This window comes from Lolium rigidum, chromosome 2, assembly GCF_022539505.1.
Source record: "Lolium rigidum isolate FL_2022 chromosome 2, APGP_CSIRO_Lrig_0.1, whole genome shotgun sequence".
NCBI classification, from domain to species: Eukaryota; Viridiplantae; Streptophyta; class Magnoliopsida; order Poales; family Poaceae; genus Lolium; species Lolium rigidum.
Window position 1 is genome coordinate 162,890,748 of NC_061509.1, and position 21,694 is coordinate 162,912,441.

A 21,694-nucleotide genomic window follows, 5' to 3' on the forward strand; every position below is an offset into this window, starting at 1 on the left:
GTTCTGTTTCTGTACGGAGCAAGATGAGTCGGCCATTATTGGGCCTATGTGGGCCGTGCATTCCTTTCGCTAACCCAAAATCCTAAGCCCACAACAATCCATCCAGCTTGTATCCCCGACCGCCCGATCGCACCGGCCTTCGCCTTCACTGCACATCCACCGGCGTTCGCTGCTGCGCGGCCGCGGCCACCGGCGAACGCGCCGCGCCGTGCCTTCTACACGCCGTAGCGCCCAAGCTCCGCCTCCCCTCCCCCGACCTCAAACTCCCACCGTCTGTACAAACTGATGCCGCCAGAGCCGAAACCCTAAACCCTCGAAGCATCGACCTCCGACTCGAGCTGCGGCCATGGACGCGCTCGTCTCGGCGGCGCTCGAGGAGGTGTGCGCCCGCCTCGCGCACGGGCTCCCCGTCCCGGAGCTCTGGCCGGCGCTACGCGGAGCGCTCGGGGCGGCGGGCCTCCCGCTCGACCCTCCCGTCAAGCGCGTCCTGTGGGCCCGCCTTCTCGCGCTCCCCGTCATCAGCCTCGTGGCGGGCGACGGCGACGGGTCCCCTCTCGCGCCTGGAGACCCAGCGGAGAAGGACCTGGAGGTGGCCGAGCGGCGCGGCGTGCGGCTGGTGGCGAGCGAGGCGCTCAGGGGCAATTTCCTTGGGATGTACGACCAGAGGTTCGGCAAGACCAAACTCAGCCCCGTCCAGAAGGGAACGCTGGAGCTTGTCGGGGCAAGCAGGTGCGCTCCGATGTACATTGAGCAATTTGTCATATGCTTACTCTCTCTCTTCCCTACTGTTTTTTTGTACTACATTAATTCATGGCAAGTTACTGTGATCATCCTGTCTATCGATTTAGGAGATTCTGAATGTTGATTCAGTTATCTTACATGTCTCTGGTTATTTTACTTGTGGAGATTGGAGGGGATGTTTCGCTGTTTGGTGTAGGAACTCCATTTTGGGGTAGTATTTTTGTGTGTGTATCCATGGTGTTATTGTTGTCCTTACGGTGTATGAGAAAATGCTCCCACATACATACACACAATTCGAGTGGCATGCTCAGTTCAAACCTCACATGTTACTTTCTGCCTTTGCCAGCTAAATAAGTTCCCGTCCCGAATTGGCACATTGGCTCACTTGGGGACAATTAAAGGGGGTTTAAAGTCTGTTTCTTAAGTTTAACCAACCCAAGTGGGTGTATTGCGTGCGATTTGTTAATACCCTGCAGATGCCTTCGAAAATTTGGCACATATTCCATCTGCAGATTACCATACGATAAACGTTCTCCAACACAGTAGCTATTGGCCTTTTATTTCTGTTGTTGGTAATTTCTCCTTTGTTTCCATAATGCATTTGCAAATAAGCAACCAGATATTATGGCTTCAGTAATACCACATGCAATAACCTACATCTTGTTTTTTTTTTTTACTTATTGTCGTAGGACTTCTGGTGTAACACAGAATGAACTATGCGAAACATTTTCCATGAAAGGAAACAACTTCCATTTTATTGTAAAGAGCCTTGCATCACAACGGCTGATAGTTAGACAATCGACCATCATCAAGGTAAAAGACAATGGGGCAGATGGGGAAGAGGCTTCACGGAATAAGCATGTTATCAACACCAATTCGATATATCTGTCCCGATACGCCAAAGACATGAATATGAATTCACACCAAAGAATTGAGATTACAAAGCCAGAATTGCTGGGGACCAATGAAGAGACCAATATAGATGCTTTGCAAGAAGATGGAGCTTCTGGTGTAAATTTCAAGAATGACAAATCTGTTCATGATTATCTTCCAGCAATGGAAGCCATATGTGCCAAACTTGACAATGCCACTGGAAAGGTCAATCATGCTCTTCCTTTTCCCATTTGATACCCTGTTGTATTTTGTTTCTGATTGCACGTTTGGTAACCCGGTGCAATTATTTCCCTGTAGGCTCTTGTTGTGTCAGACATAAAAGTTGATCTAGATTACAGGATGGCATATGGACATAGAGCATGGAGAAATGTAAGTATATGTATTTTGGCTTACTGCATATATACTTTCAGGTTTCCGTCCTTATGGAGTGTTTTGAGATTCTTTCTTCTTCAGGTGTTGCATAGGCTAAGAGATGCACAGCTTGTCGAAGAATTCGATGCCAAAGTTGATGATAAGGTGATGCTAATGTTTCCTCACATTCATAGTTATTTTCAGTTATTATTTATGCCATCATTTTAATATTTTTGGGATCATTCTTTTGGTTCATGGTGCTTCCTATCAAAAGCTAGAATTTGAAGATTTGAATTGCTAATTAACAAGCCATCTGCATGTTGGAAGTCTGTTCTTCATGGTATCTCTTGTAACGCTAGACTGCTAGACCATACTAGTTACGGTAACCAGCACTATTCCATACCCTTGTTCAGTTCCTGCTGGAAACTTGCATTGTGTTTTAGATCGAAGATGCGATAACCCCAGGTCCCAGGTCCATATTTTATCAAACAAACAGAAGCAGAGCACATAAGGTGGTGGAGCTGTGAAGCAGCACAAGGTTGTGGAGGAACAACTCCACCGTGTTGCTACAACGTGGGCAGCACAATTGTTGAAGGAACCGCTTCAACGTGCTGCGCTAGATATCGCTCTAGGGGCGTAGGCTAGATATCGCTCTAGGGGCGGGGCTGTCAAGAGTTCAATCCAAAACTCTAAACACACAAGATCTAGTCCAAGATCTAAGACAGAACACAAGATTTCATTTATTTGATAGGTAGGGGGTACATAGTCCGGTTACATAGGTAGGGGTTGGACCTCTATTTATAGGATGCATGAGCCTTCACTACTTAGCTCTACTTACAACTAGAGTGTTCTAGAGAACACTACATAAGCTAGGGAAAGAACTACAAATATCCTAGTTACAACTTATACTAGAATACTCTAGAAACCACTACAACACATATGACTATAGGACCAAACTACCTAGAATATAATAGAAGTGTGTAGAAGCTAGTACTAGACTTTAGTTGGTTCTATTTTATTTTATTTTCTCTTCTGTCCCTCATCATCCTCCCCTGGTTGTTTAGAACTCGACCTCGAGTTATCTTCATAGAGTGCTTGTTCTGGATGATAAAGAGCCAAGTCTGCCATATTAAATGTTTTGGAGATTCCCATCACAGTTGGAAGATCTATCACATTAGCATTATCATTTATCTTCCTTAGAATAGAGAAGGGTCCGTCATTTCCACCATCTAAGTTTCTCTTTGATGTCTAATGGCGGTCCTTCTTTCCGGAGGTATACAATCACCTTATCACCAACCTGGAATGATTTTAGCCTCCGTTTACGGTCACTTTTCTCCTTCTCCTTGGAGCTATTACGATTTGATTGATTTGGTAGAATGATGATCTTCCACTTGTTCCAAGTGAAAGAGTAACAATTTTCCTTCCCTTGTGTGTTGTATTCACATCATATTGCCAAGGTCTCCCAAGAAGAACATGGCTGGCATCCATATCAACAACATCACATAACACATTTGCGCGATAGTGCTTGCCCAAAGAGAGTGGCAGGTTGCATTGTTTGGTGACCCTCATATTCACTCCTTTCTTGATCCACCCAATAGTGTAGGGGTTTGGATGATCATGTGTCTCAAGCTTTAAATGGTTCACCAAATTCTGAGAGATAAGATATTCACAACTGCAACTATCAATCACTAATTTGCATACCTTGCCATTCACCGTGCATTTGCTCTCAAATATTTTCTTCCGTTGTTTGTTGTCGGGTTGTGGTGCTGAGCACAAGGGGCGCTGAATCACGCATACCACCTCTTCTCCCTCTTCTTCACAAATATCTTCTCCTTCTACATCTTCATATTCACATTCATCATCATCTTCGCCATCATGGATTGTCGTGTTGACAAATTTCCTCAATGGCCAGTTGCTAGATACATGTCCCTCTTCACCACATTTATAGCATTTTATCACAGGATTTGCCCTACTCTTACCTCCGGCTTACTTAGGGATAGGTTGTTTTGCATCGGGTTGAGCAGTCTCTTCTTCCATTCCGTGGGAGTGATTCCTAGATGAGTCTTCCATATGAGAATATGGAGCCTTACTTGCCTTTCTTGCCTTTACCAATCTCTCAGCCTTTAATGCTAGAGCTTGTGCTTGATCAAGGGACCAAATTTGCTGCATCATCAAACGCTCCTGGATAGCATCATTGAGACCATTGATGTACCTTGCAACTTGTTGATCTTCAGTTTCACCAAGGTGGCACCTCACTTGTAGCCTTAGGAACTCCTCTGTGTATTCTGAAACGGTCCTATTTCCTTGAGCACAATTCTGAAACTGAATAAATAGGATCTGATCGTAATCTGCAGGCAAAAATCTCCCCTTTAAAAGATTCTTCATTTGCCGCCAAGATCGCACACGAGCTTCTCCTCTTAGTCTGCGATCTTCTTGAAGGCGATGCCACCATGCACCAGCTCCTCCTTTCAGCTTGTATGCAACCAAAGAAACTCTACGGTCTTCTGGAATATTCATGACCTCAAAGAAAGTCTCCACCTCATACAACCAATCAAGGCACCCCTCAATATCAACATTTCCATTAAAAGTGGGGATCTCAGCTCTCACCTTGTATGTATCCCTTGCATATGTAGAGTTGTGTACTCTCGGATATGTATAGAGATCAGGTTCTTCAAGGCCCTCATCATATTCATCACCTTCAGAAGCTTCATCATACATTGGCCTCTTTGAAGTACGCTGAACGACAACGACCCCCCATCCTTCGACACCTATCATCTGCCTCCTTTGATGATTCTTCATTAGCAATGGGAGGAACACCCTTCCTTACCATCTCAACTAGCTGATCAAATCTGCGGTTAAGATCTTCACGGAGAGCTTGGATTTGTTGATCTACAACATCCACTCTTTTCCCCAATTCCTCCATTGCTTGGTGCAGCTCTCAATGAGGGATCAGCAAGGCTCTGTTACCACCTGAAGCAGCACAAGGTTGTGGCGGAACAACTCCACCGTGTTGCTACAACGTGGGCAGCACAATTGTTGAAGGAACCGCTTCAACGTGCTGCGCTAGATATCGCTCTAGGGGCGTAGGCTAGATATCGCTCTAGGGGCGGGGCTGTCAAGAGTTCAATCTGAAACTCTCAACACACAAGATCTAGTCCAAGATCTTAAGACAGAACACAAGGTTCCATTTCTCTACTACTATAGTACACGAGTTTTTGAATTTGGATTAGCCATGTACCACAGTGCAGAACCAAATATTAGCCGTTGATTTTTCCCACCAGGTGAATATCTACCGTCCATCAGTACACAACCGAGTTGATCTAACGGCTGAAATGCCACGGATTCGCTCTGTACGGACACGCGCCAAAACAAGCGGTTGTAGGACTTTCTAGACTTATCGTGGCGCTACCGGCTTCCTCTGCTATCCCCCAATTCTCTCCGGCCCAAGCGCAGAGCCACTCGGCTGATGCACGCGAAGAGCAAGCGCAGGAGCAGCGACTGCAGCAGACCACCTTGGGAGACCCAATTGTAGCGCCGAGTAGAACTCCAGCCAGAGCTACCCATCGGAGCTGAGTACAAGCTTGGTGCTATCCGTAGGAGAAACGTAACATCTGCTGGTCCACCAGGTCCTCCGGCCCAAGCTCGAGGCTGCCCGTCGGAGCAGCATCCGTCGGTCATCCGGGTGCTCCGGCCGGAGTTCGAGCCATCCGCAGCCTTAAGCTGTCCTGGTCCACCGGTCCATGGAGATTCAGATCCGTTCTTAGGCTTCCATCTCTGCAACCCCTATGGGAATTCATCCGGCAATGCACACAACAATTCGCCGATTCCATGCCCGATTTGGCAATATCATGTGAAGTTAAGAAGAGAAAAGGGGAGTGGATTTTTTTGCCTCGATTTCATCGGATGATCCTGAGGAAGAGAGAGTTGTTTTCTGCCTGGGTCCAGTACGAGACGACCAACTCAGTAGAGCTTTTTTACGTACTAATCCAAATAGGGACTCCGATAGCCATCCAAAACTGAATAAATGACTGCACTTGCTCTTACAGCAGTTCAGCACATTGCCTCATTTTTTGTGTGTACTATCAAGTCAATGTATGGTATTGGCGTATTCCCTAAATAAGAGTCGTCGATTTTTGTTTATAAATGGAAAGAAGTAACTTATATATGTGTTGTTTTATTAGTCAATTTTGTACTTTTATCACAACGGTAACAAAGTTTTTACAACCAAATTACTTGATCTAGCTCTATTTATTTTCAGGTCTGCACAATCAACTTTGAAAATCCATCCAAATCAATAACAATAAAATATCATGGATCTTTTGCAAGACTCAACCAAAATGGTTGTGAATGAGTCGAATAGCTCCTGAAAAAAGTTGCTTCCATAAACGAATTTTGCTTGTGTAATCATAATTGTAAAATAGGCACATTACTTTTAAACCATATTCACAATTTTATCTTACAACTTGACGTGCATAGCACGTACCTTTTACTAGTAATTGATAGGTAGGGGGTACATAGTCCGATTACATAGGTAGAGGTTGGACCTCTATTTATAGGCTGCATGAGCCTTCACTACTCAGCCCTACTTACAACTAGAGTGTTCTAGAGAACACTACATAGAGAACTACAAATATCCTAGTTACAACTTATACTAGAATACTCTAGAAACCACTACAACACATATGACTATAGGACCAAACTACCTAGAATATAATAGAAGTGTGTAGAAGCTAGTACTAGACTTTAGTTGGTTCTGTTTTATTTTATTTTCTCTTCTGTCCCTCATCAAGCTGTGACCTCCAGAGCCAAGACATTACCATCCAATTGAAAGACAGGAAAGACAGACTAGACACCACCACGACAGCAGATACAATCGTGGATAGACAACTTGGTTATACATATGTAAAAATAACAAAAACCATGGATAGACAACTATGAACTCATCATTGTAGCTTGACTATGAGTTGACTTAATGATAAGAAAAACACTATATGTGGCGTAAGACATTACAGAATATTCAGCTGCAATGTTTCACTTTTGTTGTGAACCAACTAGCTCGACTCTTTTCAGGTCGTTCGCTGTTTACGCCTGTTGAAGAAATTTGATCCAGTAGAGTTTCGACCAAAAAGTACAATCCCCGACTACAAAATTGGCCAGAAACGCCAGGCAACTGATCAAGTTATGGAGCTTCCGTTAGATTACTGTATATACGATATGATCAAAGCTCAAGGGTCAAAAGGTATAACTCTTGTTGAGGTACTTCTCTGAACTTTCCAATGGTGCATCACGGTGCGCTATATATCTTCAGAGCATTGATACTGCCTTTTTCATTTCTTCTCATTGCAGTACTATTCTGCTTCATTTCTAGTTATACATATACATGTTCTCCACCTGCTTTTCTCTGATAGTTGAATACCTGAGTCTTGTTAGTACTTAAACGGATTGAAATATGGACATATCTGTTGTTTTAGCAACTACTCAATTAATTTAGCAACTTGGTGGCATCAATAAATTCCGGTTTCAAGATAGGACAGCTCCTGAAAACGAATTTTTTTTTACCATGAAAACTATTTTTTGCAATCTACTTTGGTTTAAACTTAATTTTTTGATGTGCTATAACAGATTTGATAGTGTTTGTCCACTTGAATATCTTTTTCAATACTATATGGTGCAATGTTAGTAAAATCAAATCCCCATAATCCATATTCAAGGAAGTGAGACTTCCAGCGTTAATAATTGTAGTCGTAGTTCAGCATCCGCACTATTAGCTATACAATGTGTGTAGAAGCCTTTAGATTTATCCGATGCTAGTTTGCTATCCACAGCGGTTTAATTATTTAGTTGTAGTGTCATAGAACACTCTTGGCAGGTTTTGTAGTATACCTGGATATGATGGGTGTCTTAATGTTTTTTTAGCAGGCTTATTTGTGGCTCGTACTTGTGCTCATACACGGTAGCAAAACTTTTTTTCTCGTTTCTAACTGCATGGACCAAGCAAATATATTTACGGAGTATTTAAATTTCATTATTGCCCAACTTAAATAACAGGTGATCTTTACTCTTTTTATGGTATAACATTCTTGGTAATGCAATATCCATTTGATTATCTGAGCATAGCTCCATGCCGCAAAACATCCTTGCAATATGAACCCAACAATGTGTTGGTGTTGAATATGTAGGGTAGCTTTGGTACACATGTTATGTAATTTAAATAAATACAGATTAGCATTGCTTATCACATCTGCTGTGGCATCTTAGTTTTTAAATTTCTTGAATTAGTAACACATGTTCTGATATAACATCCATTTAGCTTGGCAAGCGTCTTGGGCACAAGAATTCAGGAAAGCTGCATAAACGAGTGTCATCCATGCGCCAAAGATTCAACTTGACTTGGGATGCTGAAGTTTTAGATAAGACATCCCAGTACCGAGTTTGGACTAAAAAAGACTTCTTGCTCTACAAATCTGGTAGTGCTCTGCAAAGTCTCGAGGGGCTCCCAGATGACCATGCCAATCGTTCCGATTTGTGGTCGCTAGTTCCATCTAGAGGATTGGATTCTGATAGCCCGCACAATGATCTTGTTGTTAATAACAATCTCTTGTTTGAAGAGGAATGCCATGATGAACCAGTTGGACATTACCTCCAAAGCAACGATGAAGCTTGTGTTGGAGTCTCCCAACTAGTTAAACAAGGTAAAGTAATCTAAATTTCTGCTGCTAAGTGCTAACTGTGTATTCTCTAAGACTTTGCTTGGGAACTGCAAGCTTCCATAAGAGCTTGTGTTATTTGACTATTTGTGACGCGCTACTGTCTAAAACTTGATAACTCATAGATCCAACAAAATCATCTGCACGGGTTCCCAAATTTATCGCACATACAGAACTGTATGTTCAAGGCATATACTTTGCGAACAGTCTGCAATCTCCATTCACTAAATACCATGGAATCTGCTGATATTTAAAACAGGTTGTCCCCTATATTTTTCAGATAGTTTTGATCTTTTATTTATGACAACATTTGCAACATTTAGGCAATTCCCCCTAATAAGTCCCCACTCAACATTCAGCTCACTGATGATCAGGATTTGACTCGCATGCTTTCTTCAGCCAAACTCATTTTTAACGAACCTTTTTTTCATGGAAGCTTCCGCTACTGCAACTTGGGCCATGTGAACGCTCAGGAAAGCTGATCTTTTTGGGAGTGGATTCTATTTTTTACCATCTAATTTTCCATTCGTGACAACAATTACCCCTTTAGCAGCAATTCATCCTGCTTAACCCATTGAGTGAAACTCGTGACAGATTTTACCCCTTTTAAATTTTGAAGTTCTCTGTCAAGTAGGACCCAGTCACAAAGTCTACGTGGCGTGTCAATGCGTGTTTCTCCAGTTCCGTTTCGCGATCAATTGTAACCCTGAAAAGTTTTGTTGGCACAATTAGTACTTGCTTCCAAAGTAAGGTAGTCTTTTCCTCGTGTTCGATTCAAACACTAGGCGTTTATGATTACTTTTTCCCTTGGCGCTACTGGACCTGTTTCCCCAGAAAACAATATATAGGAAATTAGAGCTATGGAGGCAGGCTTTGGAATCCAAGGGGTTTATACTTTAGACTTAGTAGGACCAAGACCGAGTTATATGAGGTGCGACTTTAGTGGTGTTGGGTGCGAAGAGGGAAAGATTAGTGTAGAAGGACAAATAGTTCCTAAGAGGGGCTCCTTCCGGTACTTTGGATCAATGCTGCAAAGCAGTGGCGATATCGACGAGGATGTTTGCCACAGGATCAAGGCAGGGTGGGTGAAATGGCGTCAAGCATCTGGAATCCTATGTGACAAGGTACCACAAAAACTAAAAGGTAAGGTTTTATAGGACGGCGATCAGACCGGCAATGCTATATGGAGCGGACTGTTGGCCCACTAAAAGGCAGCACATCTAACAAATGAGTGTCGCAGAGATGCCAATGCTACTGTCGATGTGCGGCCACACATGAAAGGACAGAATTCGGAACAAGGGTAGGGGTGGCACCGAGTAAAGAGAAGCTAGTCCAACACCGACTAAGGGGGTTTGTACATGTATTGTGGCCTCCAGAAGCACCAGTTAACAGTGGGATTCTAAAGGGTGGGGAAAATACTAAGAGGAGCAGCAGGCGACCAAATCTGACATGGGACGAGACGGTAAAAGGGACTTGAGGTGGAATGTACCTAGAGATTTGGCTCTTGATATGACTGCATGGAAAACAGCAATCCATGTGCCAGGATCTTTAGCTTACTCGTACCTGGTTTACTCTTCTCTCTCTTTCTCTTTTTGGTTGCCATACGTTTCTGTTGGGTTTCATATCTAGCCTATCCCAACTTGCTTGGGACAAAGGCTTTGATGTTGTTGTTGAATACGCCCCCGACGTGGCACGCAACATAGACCACACTTCGATAATTTAATACTCACTCTGTTCCAAAAAACTTGTCGGAGTCTTGTCTAGATACGGGTGTAGGAAATTCTGGCACAGGGTTCACTAAATAGGGTAAGTAGGATGAATTGGAGCTGAATGGGGAAATTTTTGTCACAAACGGGCAACTAGGAGGTAAATGTATTCCCTAGTTTGAGCTTATGGCCCTTCTTTTTCGAAAGAAACCTTTTCCTTCTTTCTTACAGAATGAAGGATCATTTTAGAACCCCCTCATTAGCTGACTAGACAGTATGTATTTTTTTGCTCTGAGCCCCCCCCCGCCCCTTCTTGTAATATCTTTCCTCTTAATAAAATCTATCTACTGTCAGGGCCTCCCCTACAGTTTTCAGGTAAAAAAAAAGTATTTTTCCAATCTTGATTTTGCGAACTATTTTCTGTTTTGACTTATCTGTAGCCCTTTTTTGCATGTACTTTCTGCATTGTTTTTTTAAGGCGTGGTTTGATTAAGAATGGTCTTCTTCAATTCTGACCATTTATTTCTTTTAAAGAATAGTATTTTGTAGTAACAGTAGAATCCTGATCACAGCAAAGCACTTTCAAATTCGCATCTATTGGTACCACTTTTCTGCCAGCCAACCTATATATATATACTGAATAAATGTTTGTGGAAAATTATGAATTTGAATTTCAAAATACACGGGGACCTTACTAAAATGATTAAATTGCGCAAAACCACACGTTCTGGTCATATATGTTGTAGAGAGAAACTGCTGGTCACTTCAATTTAGATAATCCACATGTTTTATCTTCTCTTTTAGATAAACTTGCTTTGGGTCGGAAGAAGAGGCAGAGGTGCCCCCCTTCAACTTCTGATGATCGGCGGCAAAGAAGGATTCTACATATGTTGAAGGTTGCCTGCTAAGTATTCGTCAATCATTTTTTTTCCATGCGAAGCATCTGTTAAAATACAAATGTGTTGTACATAACTGTCATTTTACCTCTCCAAGAGCTTGATCTGTGGCATGAAGTTTTTTCGAGAAAACGCAATTCCGTTGCGTTTCATTTCATTGAATTGTCGATCTGTTGCATGAAGTTACTCTTGCTCTTGACTTGATGCACTTAATAGGAGTGTTAATATTGTCTGGATCTTATTTACATACTTCTAGCTGCATAACTTTTTCATACATGACTACATGAGCTTGGTTTATATAATTGCAACCATTACTGCGTGCAAGTTTACAGTTTATACGAACATATCATGATCTGAGCCTATGTAAATACTTATAATTGCATTATCTGTGCATACATGTGCTGCACTAATTTAAATGTAAGCGTTACTTTCTGCAATATGTAGCCTCAGTTGTATCATTAGCCACTCTTTATACCCTTTTAACAGGACTTCGATTATCTATTCACTTTCTGCAATAATCCTCTTTGAAACTACTGAAATGTGTTCATTAAGAGTTGCTTAATGAAAAGATCCAACTCTCTTCCCTGGAAGTGACTCATTTTGTTGCTTGACCTTATAAGTTGTTTGGGTTCGTTGACTCGTCTGTAAGTCATTCTACCATCCAAACACACTCTTGTAGGATTCATTTTTCTCATTTCCCCGCGATAATTCGTGAGACGTCAGTAGCCACTAACAAAAGGGGTCCTCCAGGCAGACTGTTCTGGTCTCCTTTTGCCTTTCTCAACAGTAGCTTCCCTTTTTCTTCATGTGGTATTAGGATGGTCGCATGACCTCTACTATGTCATGATTCGATCAAACGAGAAAAAAGTGAACATGTAGGGTGGGTAATAACTAATAAGCCAAAATGACCTACATGAACACCATCCCATTAGATTATGTCTGTTTGTAGATTGTGGCCTCAATATTTCTTACTGTTATGCTTCTATCTAGACAGTATAGTTCTATGGTAATATCCTCTTTATTCTTTACAATGTTTCATGTTTATCATTTGTTTATTCATTTTTATTGCTTTAATTTGTAATAAATGAGGTGCTTATAGTTTTATCTTAGTCAGACTTGCAAGGAGTAACACCATTTTTCTTTTCTTTTGTGTGTATATGCACGGTCATGTTCATGCGTGTTGACCGTGCACCCCTGCATACCTGATTGCATTTCGTTGTTCTGTAACACCCTTTTCTCCTTTTCCTTTGCAGAAAAAGAAATTTGTACTAAAGGTGGAGTTACATAAATGGTTAGAGGGACTTGAAAAGGAAAATGGAAAAATGATGGATAGGAAGACGTTGGCTCGCACTTTGAATAAGCTTCAGCAAGAGGGCAGCTGTAAATGTATCAAAGTTAGTGTCCCGTTGGTTACAAACTATACGCGCAGTCGTCTCATTGATGTAATTCTGCATTCTTCTGTTGGGGAATTGTCACCGGTACTTGTGGATCAAATTAGGACCAGACAACGGAACTTCGATACTGAAATTCGTTCTGGTGCAGCAGCTAAACTGAAGCAAAATCAACATAAGACAGCCATACCTGGTCTCAGGATTTCACGCAGGGTTAAAGATAACAAACCATTAATATTAGAAGCTATGCATGCCAATGGATTTATTGGTGCGAAAATGATTCGGGCAAAGCTGTTCCATAAATTTCTATGGGTATATGTCAGTGGTTTGCCAAGTTGCTGCATGCCATTTGATTATTCCAAAGAAGGGCATCATGACAAGGACCTTAATCAATCATGTCTGTTATTTTCGATGGCAGCAGCTATAAATGAAATGCCTGTTGAACTATTTCTACAAGTTGTGGGATCAGCGAAGAAGATCGATAACATGATAAGTAAAGTGCTTTCAGAAATTCCAACCAAGGAATACAATCAGCTCATGGATACTCATGCGAAGGGTCGACTTTCACGTTTAATAAATATATTAGATAAGCTCAAGGTAGTGTTCTTTCTCTTTGATGTTTGTAGTTAGCATTGCGAGAATCTAGAAAACTTAGGTGAGGAGAATACAAAGATGAAGCTCTTTTAGGTTGATATTTGCCTGCTGCATATTCTTATTTAGCAAAGTCAGGTTCATGATTACTGTGCAATTTAGATTTGTAATGACCCAGTTCTGCACTTTTGTGGCTATGTTTGCTAGTTGCTCCAACTTGCAAAAGAACCTGTAGATGAGTGGGGTGTACCATCAGATGCTGTGCCTACACATGCAATGGAGCTCAGGCCTTACATTGAAGAACCTATACGAAGAATTCTTCCATCATCCCATGTTAATTTGAATCATCGACCGAAAATTCGGCATGATTTTGTGCTTTCAAAGCAGGAGTTTGTTGATGCTTACTGGGAAACACTAGAGTATTGCTATTTAACAGCTGGCTTGGCTGAACCATTAAGTGCCTTCCCTGGCTGTTCTGTACCTGAGGTTTGTCATCATTGCTATACATCGTTGCAATATTATCTCATAGTAGTAACATTGTACTGTTGGGTTACCTGTGGCCATTTTAAATGTTCATTTGCTTTTATCCTCAACAAAAATGCTCCTTCTCATTTGAATGTGCCATGTTGTCTTGTTTGTTAGTTTTGTTGCCTTCCAGTTTTACCTTCTATATACCATCTCAGTATCATACTACCTCATATTGTCATACTTATTTGTGCTTTCTAATTCTTTGCTTGTACTTTCTTCTTGACCATATACGTTGTCACCTGCAAGCATTTTAATGATTGCCTTTTTTTCCCAATATCCAATCTGGAAACCCACCATTATCTACTGGAAACAATGTTGTATGACAACTGGCATCGGCCGTTTTTTCTAGTTTATTGAGTTCTATAGCATACCCTGTTTCATGCAGGTTTCTCATCCTCGTTCATGGAGTTCTCGTAGATTGATGACTACCGAACAACGGCTGGAGTTACAAAAGCGTATTATGAGTATCAGTGAGGAAGGGAGAATTCCTTTCAAAGATTGTCTTGGAATTGCAAGAGAGCTGAATCTCTCTGTAGAACAGGTATCTTTTTGAAATTTCCCTCCATCTTCGTCCAGTGATCTGCAGGACCAGTCTGATTAGTAATTGACCTTGTTCTGCACTTGCATATTTATCTAACTTTGTGCTAGTGCTTTTCTATAACTCTGTGTTTTTGGGCATTCCCTTATTGACGAAAAGAGGCAAACTTTAATTAGAAATTAACTTAATAAAAAAGGGCAGCCTGGTGCACGAAGCTCTCACTTTGCGCGGGGTCCAGGGAAGGGTCACCAGTCTGATTAGAAATTAACTTCCCAGTGGAAAATTAAAATGAAGGGCCAAAACAAAACCATACAAGATAAATTGAACCTCAGATTAACATGGGTCTGCCTAGCCAACTCTCGATGTTTTGTACTCCCTCTGTCCAGAAAAAGATGTCACAAATTTGTCTAGATTTGCATGTAGATACATTAAAATGCGTCTACATGTGCTAGATAAATTTGCGACATCCTTTCTGGCCGGAGGGAGTATTATAAACTTGGATTTGAAATGGAGACCCAATGCAATTACAAGTTGAATTGGAATTGAGCTTACAATTCAACTTTCTCTTCGGGTGCTAAAGAATCTTTAGATAACAAATGGATCACCATCCAAATCCAAATCATATTTGGATGCCATGGAAATGGGATCACGCATATGGTCGAGTGGCTATGCCATGGATACTCTCTAGCGGATTTTGTGGAAATGGAGACCCAATTCAATTCCAAGTTGAAATGGAATTAAGCTTACAATTCAGCTCTCTTTGGTTGCTAAAGAATTTGTAGATAACAAATGGGTCACCATCCAAATCCAAATCATAGTTGGATGCCAGGGAAATGGGATCAGACATGTGGTCGAGTGGCTATGCCGTGGATGCTCTCTAGTGGCAGCAGAGGAGCTAGTGGGAGCTACCTGGCAGTTGAGGCTGTGAGCATTTGCCACCTGAGCCGAAGACTGGGAGTAGGAAGAAACAGTTGAAGACGGCGGATGTACTTGAGATCTTGCTACCGAGGCCGGGGCTGTGGAGGTTGCTTGGGCACAGGGGCTGACTTGCGGGCGGTAGTGGAGGTTGACAAGGGCAGGGTGCCAGAGATGAGGTGAAGTGTAGGCGACCTTCGACAAAGCAGCTCATGCACTTGATTCCAAAGAATTCAGTGTTATGGCTCAGTAGTCAGTACTGTGGGAGGCCTTCCCCACCTTCCCAATTCCGCCCCCAATTCTTACACTGAAACATTCAGAAGACTTGATTTCCGTTTCTGGATTCCAAGTGTAGTTCTAACATCCTTACAGGGTGTAATACAATATGGATGGATCTCATATAACTAGAGCGTATAAGTTTAACAAGCTAGCATAACTCAGGGCCTTTTGATTCGACAGGATGCTACCAGTGGAGTTTGACTCCGCGTAAAAAAATCATAACTAGGTAGGCTTGCTTGTTACACTGCACTGTTGGTTGGACATACGGAAGGCCCCCCTTTCAACTTTTCCTGGCTCCATCCCTGCATAGAATTAGTGGTATTAATGAACCACTGAAAGTCATGCAGCAATTGCAGCATATCTCCAACACAGGCCAACCTTAATTTCATTTTCATGGCCTTCTACACATACGTCCATGAATCTGGAAGTAATATTATCTTTAATAGCACCATACGTAGGATTTTGCTACAGTATAAATATCCAACTTGCTAATCGCCTAATAGGTGTACGTATCCGTGTCTAGATAAGCTATGCTCATAAAATTTGAAGATTATATTGGCAGGAAGGCAATTTTCTTGCATGCAGCCTTCAGTTTCAGTTAGTAATAGTATGTTTATTTGCTTATCCTACTGTAGTCGCTACCTGCTTGTTTCGGTAGTTATGATTTTCTAAAACACCACATTACTAGGCTGATTATTTCGTTATCCTAGTTAAAATACCGCTATGTCTGATTTGTTTTGCCTATATTTCCTATTCAGTATTTCTGACTGGAAGAATTTTTTTCTGTTGATGTAGGTGCTCTGTGTTTCGTCCTCTCAGAATAGACAGCCCACACAAAAGCAGCAGGGAGCTAGTTCTGGATCGATCAGTCAGAAAAGGAAAAGATCCTCTGATAAGGTTACCCTAAGGTTTATTAAACAAAAAGTTCAAGCTAGTGGATCCACTGGAAAGATATCAGCCCAATCTACCCAGGATGACGAAGTACCACGGAGCACTTCTGCATCATCCACTGGTAGACAATTCCAGTGGACATATGAGTCTAACAGGTATAGTTTCATGCTGCATCCACTATAGACCTTACTACTGGAGCTAAACAATGTTTTCCATGATGCTGGAGCCTGATTGGATATTATTATCTGCAGAAAACTGCTGATGATATACACTAGATTTTGTGCGGCACGTGGACCCAAATGTTATTGGAACTCTGTCTCTGGTCTTCCAGCTGCACCACATACATGTCGTAAAAGGATGGCATACTTAAATAAAAACATAAATGTAAGAAAAGCTGTAGTTAGAATCTGTAGCCTTCTAAGAGAGGAAAGGAGGTCAAAAGTGAGCGAAGGCCATTCACATATTTCAAATTCTAGCCATGGGAACTGTGAAGATTCAGATTCTGAGATAGTCAATTGGGATTATTTCGAAGATCCAGAAATAAAAAATGCACTTGATGAAGTCCTTGAATTCATTCGAGTAGAAAAGTTGAACCAGACAGGGGAAGTTGGGCCTAATAATGCAAAGAGTAATAGTGATAATAATGTCAATGAGGAAATTCCAAGTGGGCAGGAAGAGCTGGTAAGTAATTGTCTATTAACCTCGACCGCTAACCTATGTCTTGTTTATTACCAATCTCACCTTAAATTAATCAGGTTGTGCAAGGTGCAACAAGTACAAGCGCTGCAGTTCCAGAAGCTGGATCACATGAACATGCTATGTTGTCTAGACATTCAAATGCAACCCATCCAAGTAAAAGCGTCGACGTACCATGCATATCTCATGAAAAGGTCATTAAGGTCAACAGAGATGGATGCAAATCATTAGCAGTTGCAAATGCGATAGAGCTTCTGAAGTTGGTTTTTCTCAGCACATCATCAGGATCAGAAGTACAAGCTTCATTAACTGCAACCCTCCAGCTTTATTCAGAGAGTGAAATAGTCACTGCCTTTTCCTTTCTCAATGAGAAGAAGTTCACGGTCAGTATTTGCTAACTTATGCAGTTAAGCTACCATTGAATATCCAGTATTCAGGCTGTAAGTGGGCCTGTTCGTGGGATACCGCTACTTGACCACCTCTGTCTGCCAGACCAGGCGGGATGCCACTTGCTGCACTTTAATTTTCTTGATATTAAGCGGCGTCCAATCGGCCCACTTTAACCCGCTAAGTGGTTTTACATCAGCGCACAGGAAACGTCAAACATTTAGGGGACGAGGAACACAACCACCGTTGTCCCATCAGGAAAGGAGGAGAGGAACTCACCGTCGCTGGGGGCTAGGGGCGCAGGTGTAGGGCGGCCGCACCGCGTGGGGGGCATCAGCCAGGTCGACGGCCGTGAAGCATGGAGACGGCCGTGGAGGCGCGTGAAGGGGGCATCGGCTGCTCCCCACGGATCTCGCCGGAGACCCAGGCGGTCGGAGAAGAGGACCTGAGGGGGGAGCGGAGGGATGGGACTGCAGCGGTGGGGTAGTTCCTGGGGGGCATGGCGTCCGCTGCGCGGGCGGCGGTAGCGGGCGTACCGCTACTATCCGCCAGGATTCTTTTCTTGTCCGTGGGTGTACGGTTAGTGACTTGAGTGGGATTGGGCTGGCGGCGCCGTGGGCAGCCCGCTCCCACCTACAGGACTATCCAGTATCTAGTATTCGTCAGTGTGCTGAATCCAGCTCAGCTCTTTTGCTTCATTACCTCTGAAACCTATACGCTTTCCCTCATTTTGCTGGGAGAATGATAGGGCTCCTTTAGTTCAGTAATGAGCTCGAGCAGGCAGATTGATTTAAGTATAATTTGTGATTTAGGGCATCAGTTATTTTTGTATTGTTGTTCATACTCTCTCCCAATTTGTACCGTTGTTCATAATTCTCCCTGCATTTTGCAGGTTAGTGGAAATGGAACAAAGCCATACACCCTTTCACGAAAATTCTTCTTGAAGGCTTCTCATTCACCCTTTCCATTTGGTTCAGGAAAAAAGGCTTCTGAATTTTCTAAATGGCTTATAAGGCAGCAAAAGAACATTATGGATGGTAGATTTTATTTATATCCAGATGTAGAATGTGGGGAAATTGTTTCTCTCTTTTCTCTGGTTTTGTCAGGAGAGTTATCCGTTTCACCTTCCTTGCCAAGCGAAGGAGTTGGTGACGCTGATGGGCCTAATATCTCTAGTTATTTGGTTGAAGATACCAGTGGACTGAATGATGGCACTCACAAACGAAAGGCTGATATGGTGGAACAGGAAAGCGGTACGGCTAAGAAACACAAGCCTTCTTATCGTCGCGAGAAAGGTTTCCCTGGTATCCAAGTTGCTCTGAATCAAGAGAGAATTCAAACAAGCGATCTCACACAAGTGTTACATGATAAGGAGGGCCTTATTTTTAGTTCAGCCAGGGAAATGAGTAGAAATGATGGTCATTCCCAGGTCGAAAGCCACAATATGTTACTGCATTTGAATAACTCCAGTTCATGTCGGCGTATGTTGTCTGAATCTCAGTTGGAAAACTCTTATAATGGATGGCCTTGGGATGCTATGAAAACATATGCTGACCAGTTACAACCATCATCTTGTAATCAAAATGAATCATGCATATTGTCTTCTGATCTGTTCAGAAATGCATTTTGTATTATTCATCGAGGTGGAGAAGGAGGAGTTAATTTGACTGAATTGTCACAGGAACTGCATCCATTAGGTACTTACTGTTCTCATGAATAAACATTTGCGTGAACTTGGTTGTTTCATGAGGTACAATCTTTGTTTTTCATAGGTAAATTTCATTTCTCCTTGATCTTATGCACTGCAGGCACACGGTTAATCGATGTGATTGTTCATACCCTCAAGAGATTTCATCTGGCTATGGAGGTAAAGCTGTAAACATGTGTACAGTAGACTCGTTGTGTACTTCTTTGTCTACATATATATTCGACACCTAGTTGTGAATTGTGACTATTTCCACTGTCCATGTTCTGGTATAATCGTGTATTACCCATGTACACTTTGTTTCTTTATATTATAGAAATGTGTAGAGGTAACAACATAGTTGTAGACGTTGATGATCTACCAGAAAATAAATAAAAAAGAACACAGGGAGTATATATCTGCTCAATGCATGTGAGAAAATGTAGCACCTTGTACATGCTAGGCACTTCAGCTGTGGTAAGATGGAGAAAAGCCAAGTGCAGACCATGTGGTGTTTACCTTTGTTTTTAAGGATTTTAGTGGTTCTATGTACTCAGCTGATCTTCCTCAGACAATGGGACTGTTCACCCTTTGATGTATGTGTTTCCCTTTTTTGAGATGAAGCCTCGAGTTGTCGGAGCAATGCATTACTTTGTAAATTAGAAGCTGTCCACGGTTTCTGTTATTTCACCCCTGTTTATTCACATGGGAGTCACCATGTGTGCTCAATTGCTTTGTAGGTCAATGCGTATGATGGTTTCCGGATCGTTGACTCATTACATAAGTCAAAGTATTATATAAGCACACTTGCAGAATACAGCCATTGCAGCTGTCCAGGAGCTCCAGCTTCTCAAGTAGCGGAGACTGGCGGCACCGAAAATGTACTGAAAGGGAACCATTCCATGTCTAGCAAGCAGGGGACTGTCAAAATGCTTGGTGATGGGCACACTGTCACAGTTCTTAGTGTTCAAAGCGAGCCAAACTCATCTCGTATGTGTAGCCAAAATCTGGGAGATAAGGAAACAATGTCTACTCCAGAAGATATGAGGGAGAGTGATTGCTGCCATGCTTGTGAAAGGCATATTTATCACCCTATATTACCATGGATAAATGGCGATGGCAGCATGAATAGCACTGTGTATGAAGGTTTAACTCGTCGAATTATTGGCTATGTGATGCAGTTCCCAGGAATAGTAGAGGTGCGTATCTATTTTTTTCCATTTATATCTGCTTGTTATGCACTTCGAAAGTTTTGTGTACCACTAGTAACTAGTAAGTTGTGAATTCTTGGATCAGCATAAAGTGTTTTGTCATGATTTTGGATTATTGACCAAGCACCGTGTTATTAAAATCCACAACTCGTTTTACTTTACACAATCCAAACACCTTAACTTGTAAACTTAATAACCTATTCTAGCAGCTTTCAAATGGTTTTGCAAAATCAAACCCTGCTTTACAAAAAACATACTCCTAATACACGAGATCCAAACTACTCCCTCCGATCCATATAAGTGTCGCTATCATGGATCGGAGGGAGTACTTTGTTGTGCCTATACTGTTCTGAGGAAAAATCCAGAGTGCATGTGGTTGCACCTGCAACCGTTTTTAAAGGGTGACACTCGGTACACTTTCAAAAAAAAAAAATCACTTATTCTTTTGTTGCCTTCCTGTTTGCTTTATTGTTCACCTATCTTTGTTGGTATTGGGATTATAGAATTTTGATCTCATGCTTTGATGTTGTTGTGTCAGGAGGATGTTATCCATCAGATGGAAGTATTGAATCCTCAGGTACGGTACCCTACTTTGTCTATTTGTGCCAGTATCATCGATATTTGAATGATCACGGTTAATGACAGTGAGATACTCTTTGCCTCATTACATTTCCTTCATAATTTTGCAGACATGCAGGACCTTGTTGGAAAAGCTGACACTCGATAGACACCTCTATGTTCGGGTGTGCGAAACACCTGTGCCTACGGGTCCCACCATATTGCAGAGTCTTTTCAGTCAGGGCACCCGTACAGAACCAACCAAGCGTAGAAGGCGTTACTTCGCTAACCCATCAAGTACATTCATGTTGTAAGAGTAACTCAGTTTGGGCTCAAAGTTGTGTTAAACGTTCCTTGTCCGTTTGTGTGAAATGTACTGCCAACGTGTTGTTCCCCATCTGTGGGCTGCACCGTGCATTTTCCATACGGTGTAATGCTGGGCAGTTGCTCCGCTATTGGTCAATATATGATTCTTTTTCTTACATTATGTGATGTAGCATGTGTATCTGCATTAGGACTTCAGTAAAAGCATACAGATCGCCGAACATCTGAGGATGATACCGAGACGGCCAGCAAGGAAATACAACGAAGTCTTTGGGTACTCTTGTGCTTGTCACCGCTCACATCTTACTTTTGAGATGCGCCCTGCTACATTGGTGGCTGCAGTTTGTTCTCAAGGGTTCGACAGCTGAAACAATTCAGTTATATTGGTGGCTGCAGTTTGTTCTCA

At 42.1% G+C, this 21,694-nt stretch overlaps 1 protein-coding gene across 1 annotated transcript; it reads left to right on the top strand.

Annotated features, from left to right (window-relative positions):
- Window positions 1–331: 331 nt before the first annotated feature.
- Window positions 332–21,446, top strand: LOC124692535. The gene is made up of 18 exons (XM_047225931.1): window positions 332–729; window positions 1,431–1,839; window positions 1,933–2,004; window positions 2,089–2,151; window positions 7,057–7,242; window positions 8,297–8,678; window positions 11,204–11,295; window positions 12,549–13,283; window positions 13,485–13,763; window positions 14,191–14,346; window positions 16,333–16,583; window positions 16,680–17,109; window positions 17,184–17,507; window positions 18,404–19,208; window positions 19,320–19,378; window positions 19,936–20,394; window positions 20,945–20,983; window positions 21,096–21,446. Exons 1-18 carry the CDS (start codon window positions 347–349, stop codon window positions 21,276–21,278), a joined length of 5,307 nt encoding a protein of 1,768 aa, XP_047081887.1. The 5' UTR covers window positions 332–346; the 3' UTR covers window positions 21,279–21,446.
- The last annotated feature ends 248 nt before the right edge of the window (window positions 21,447–21,694 follow it).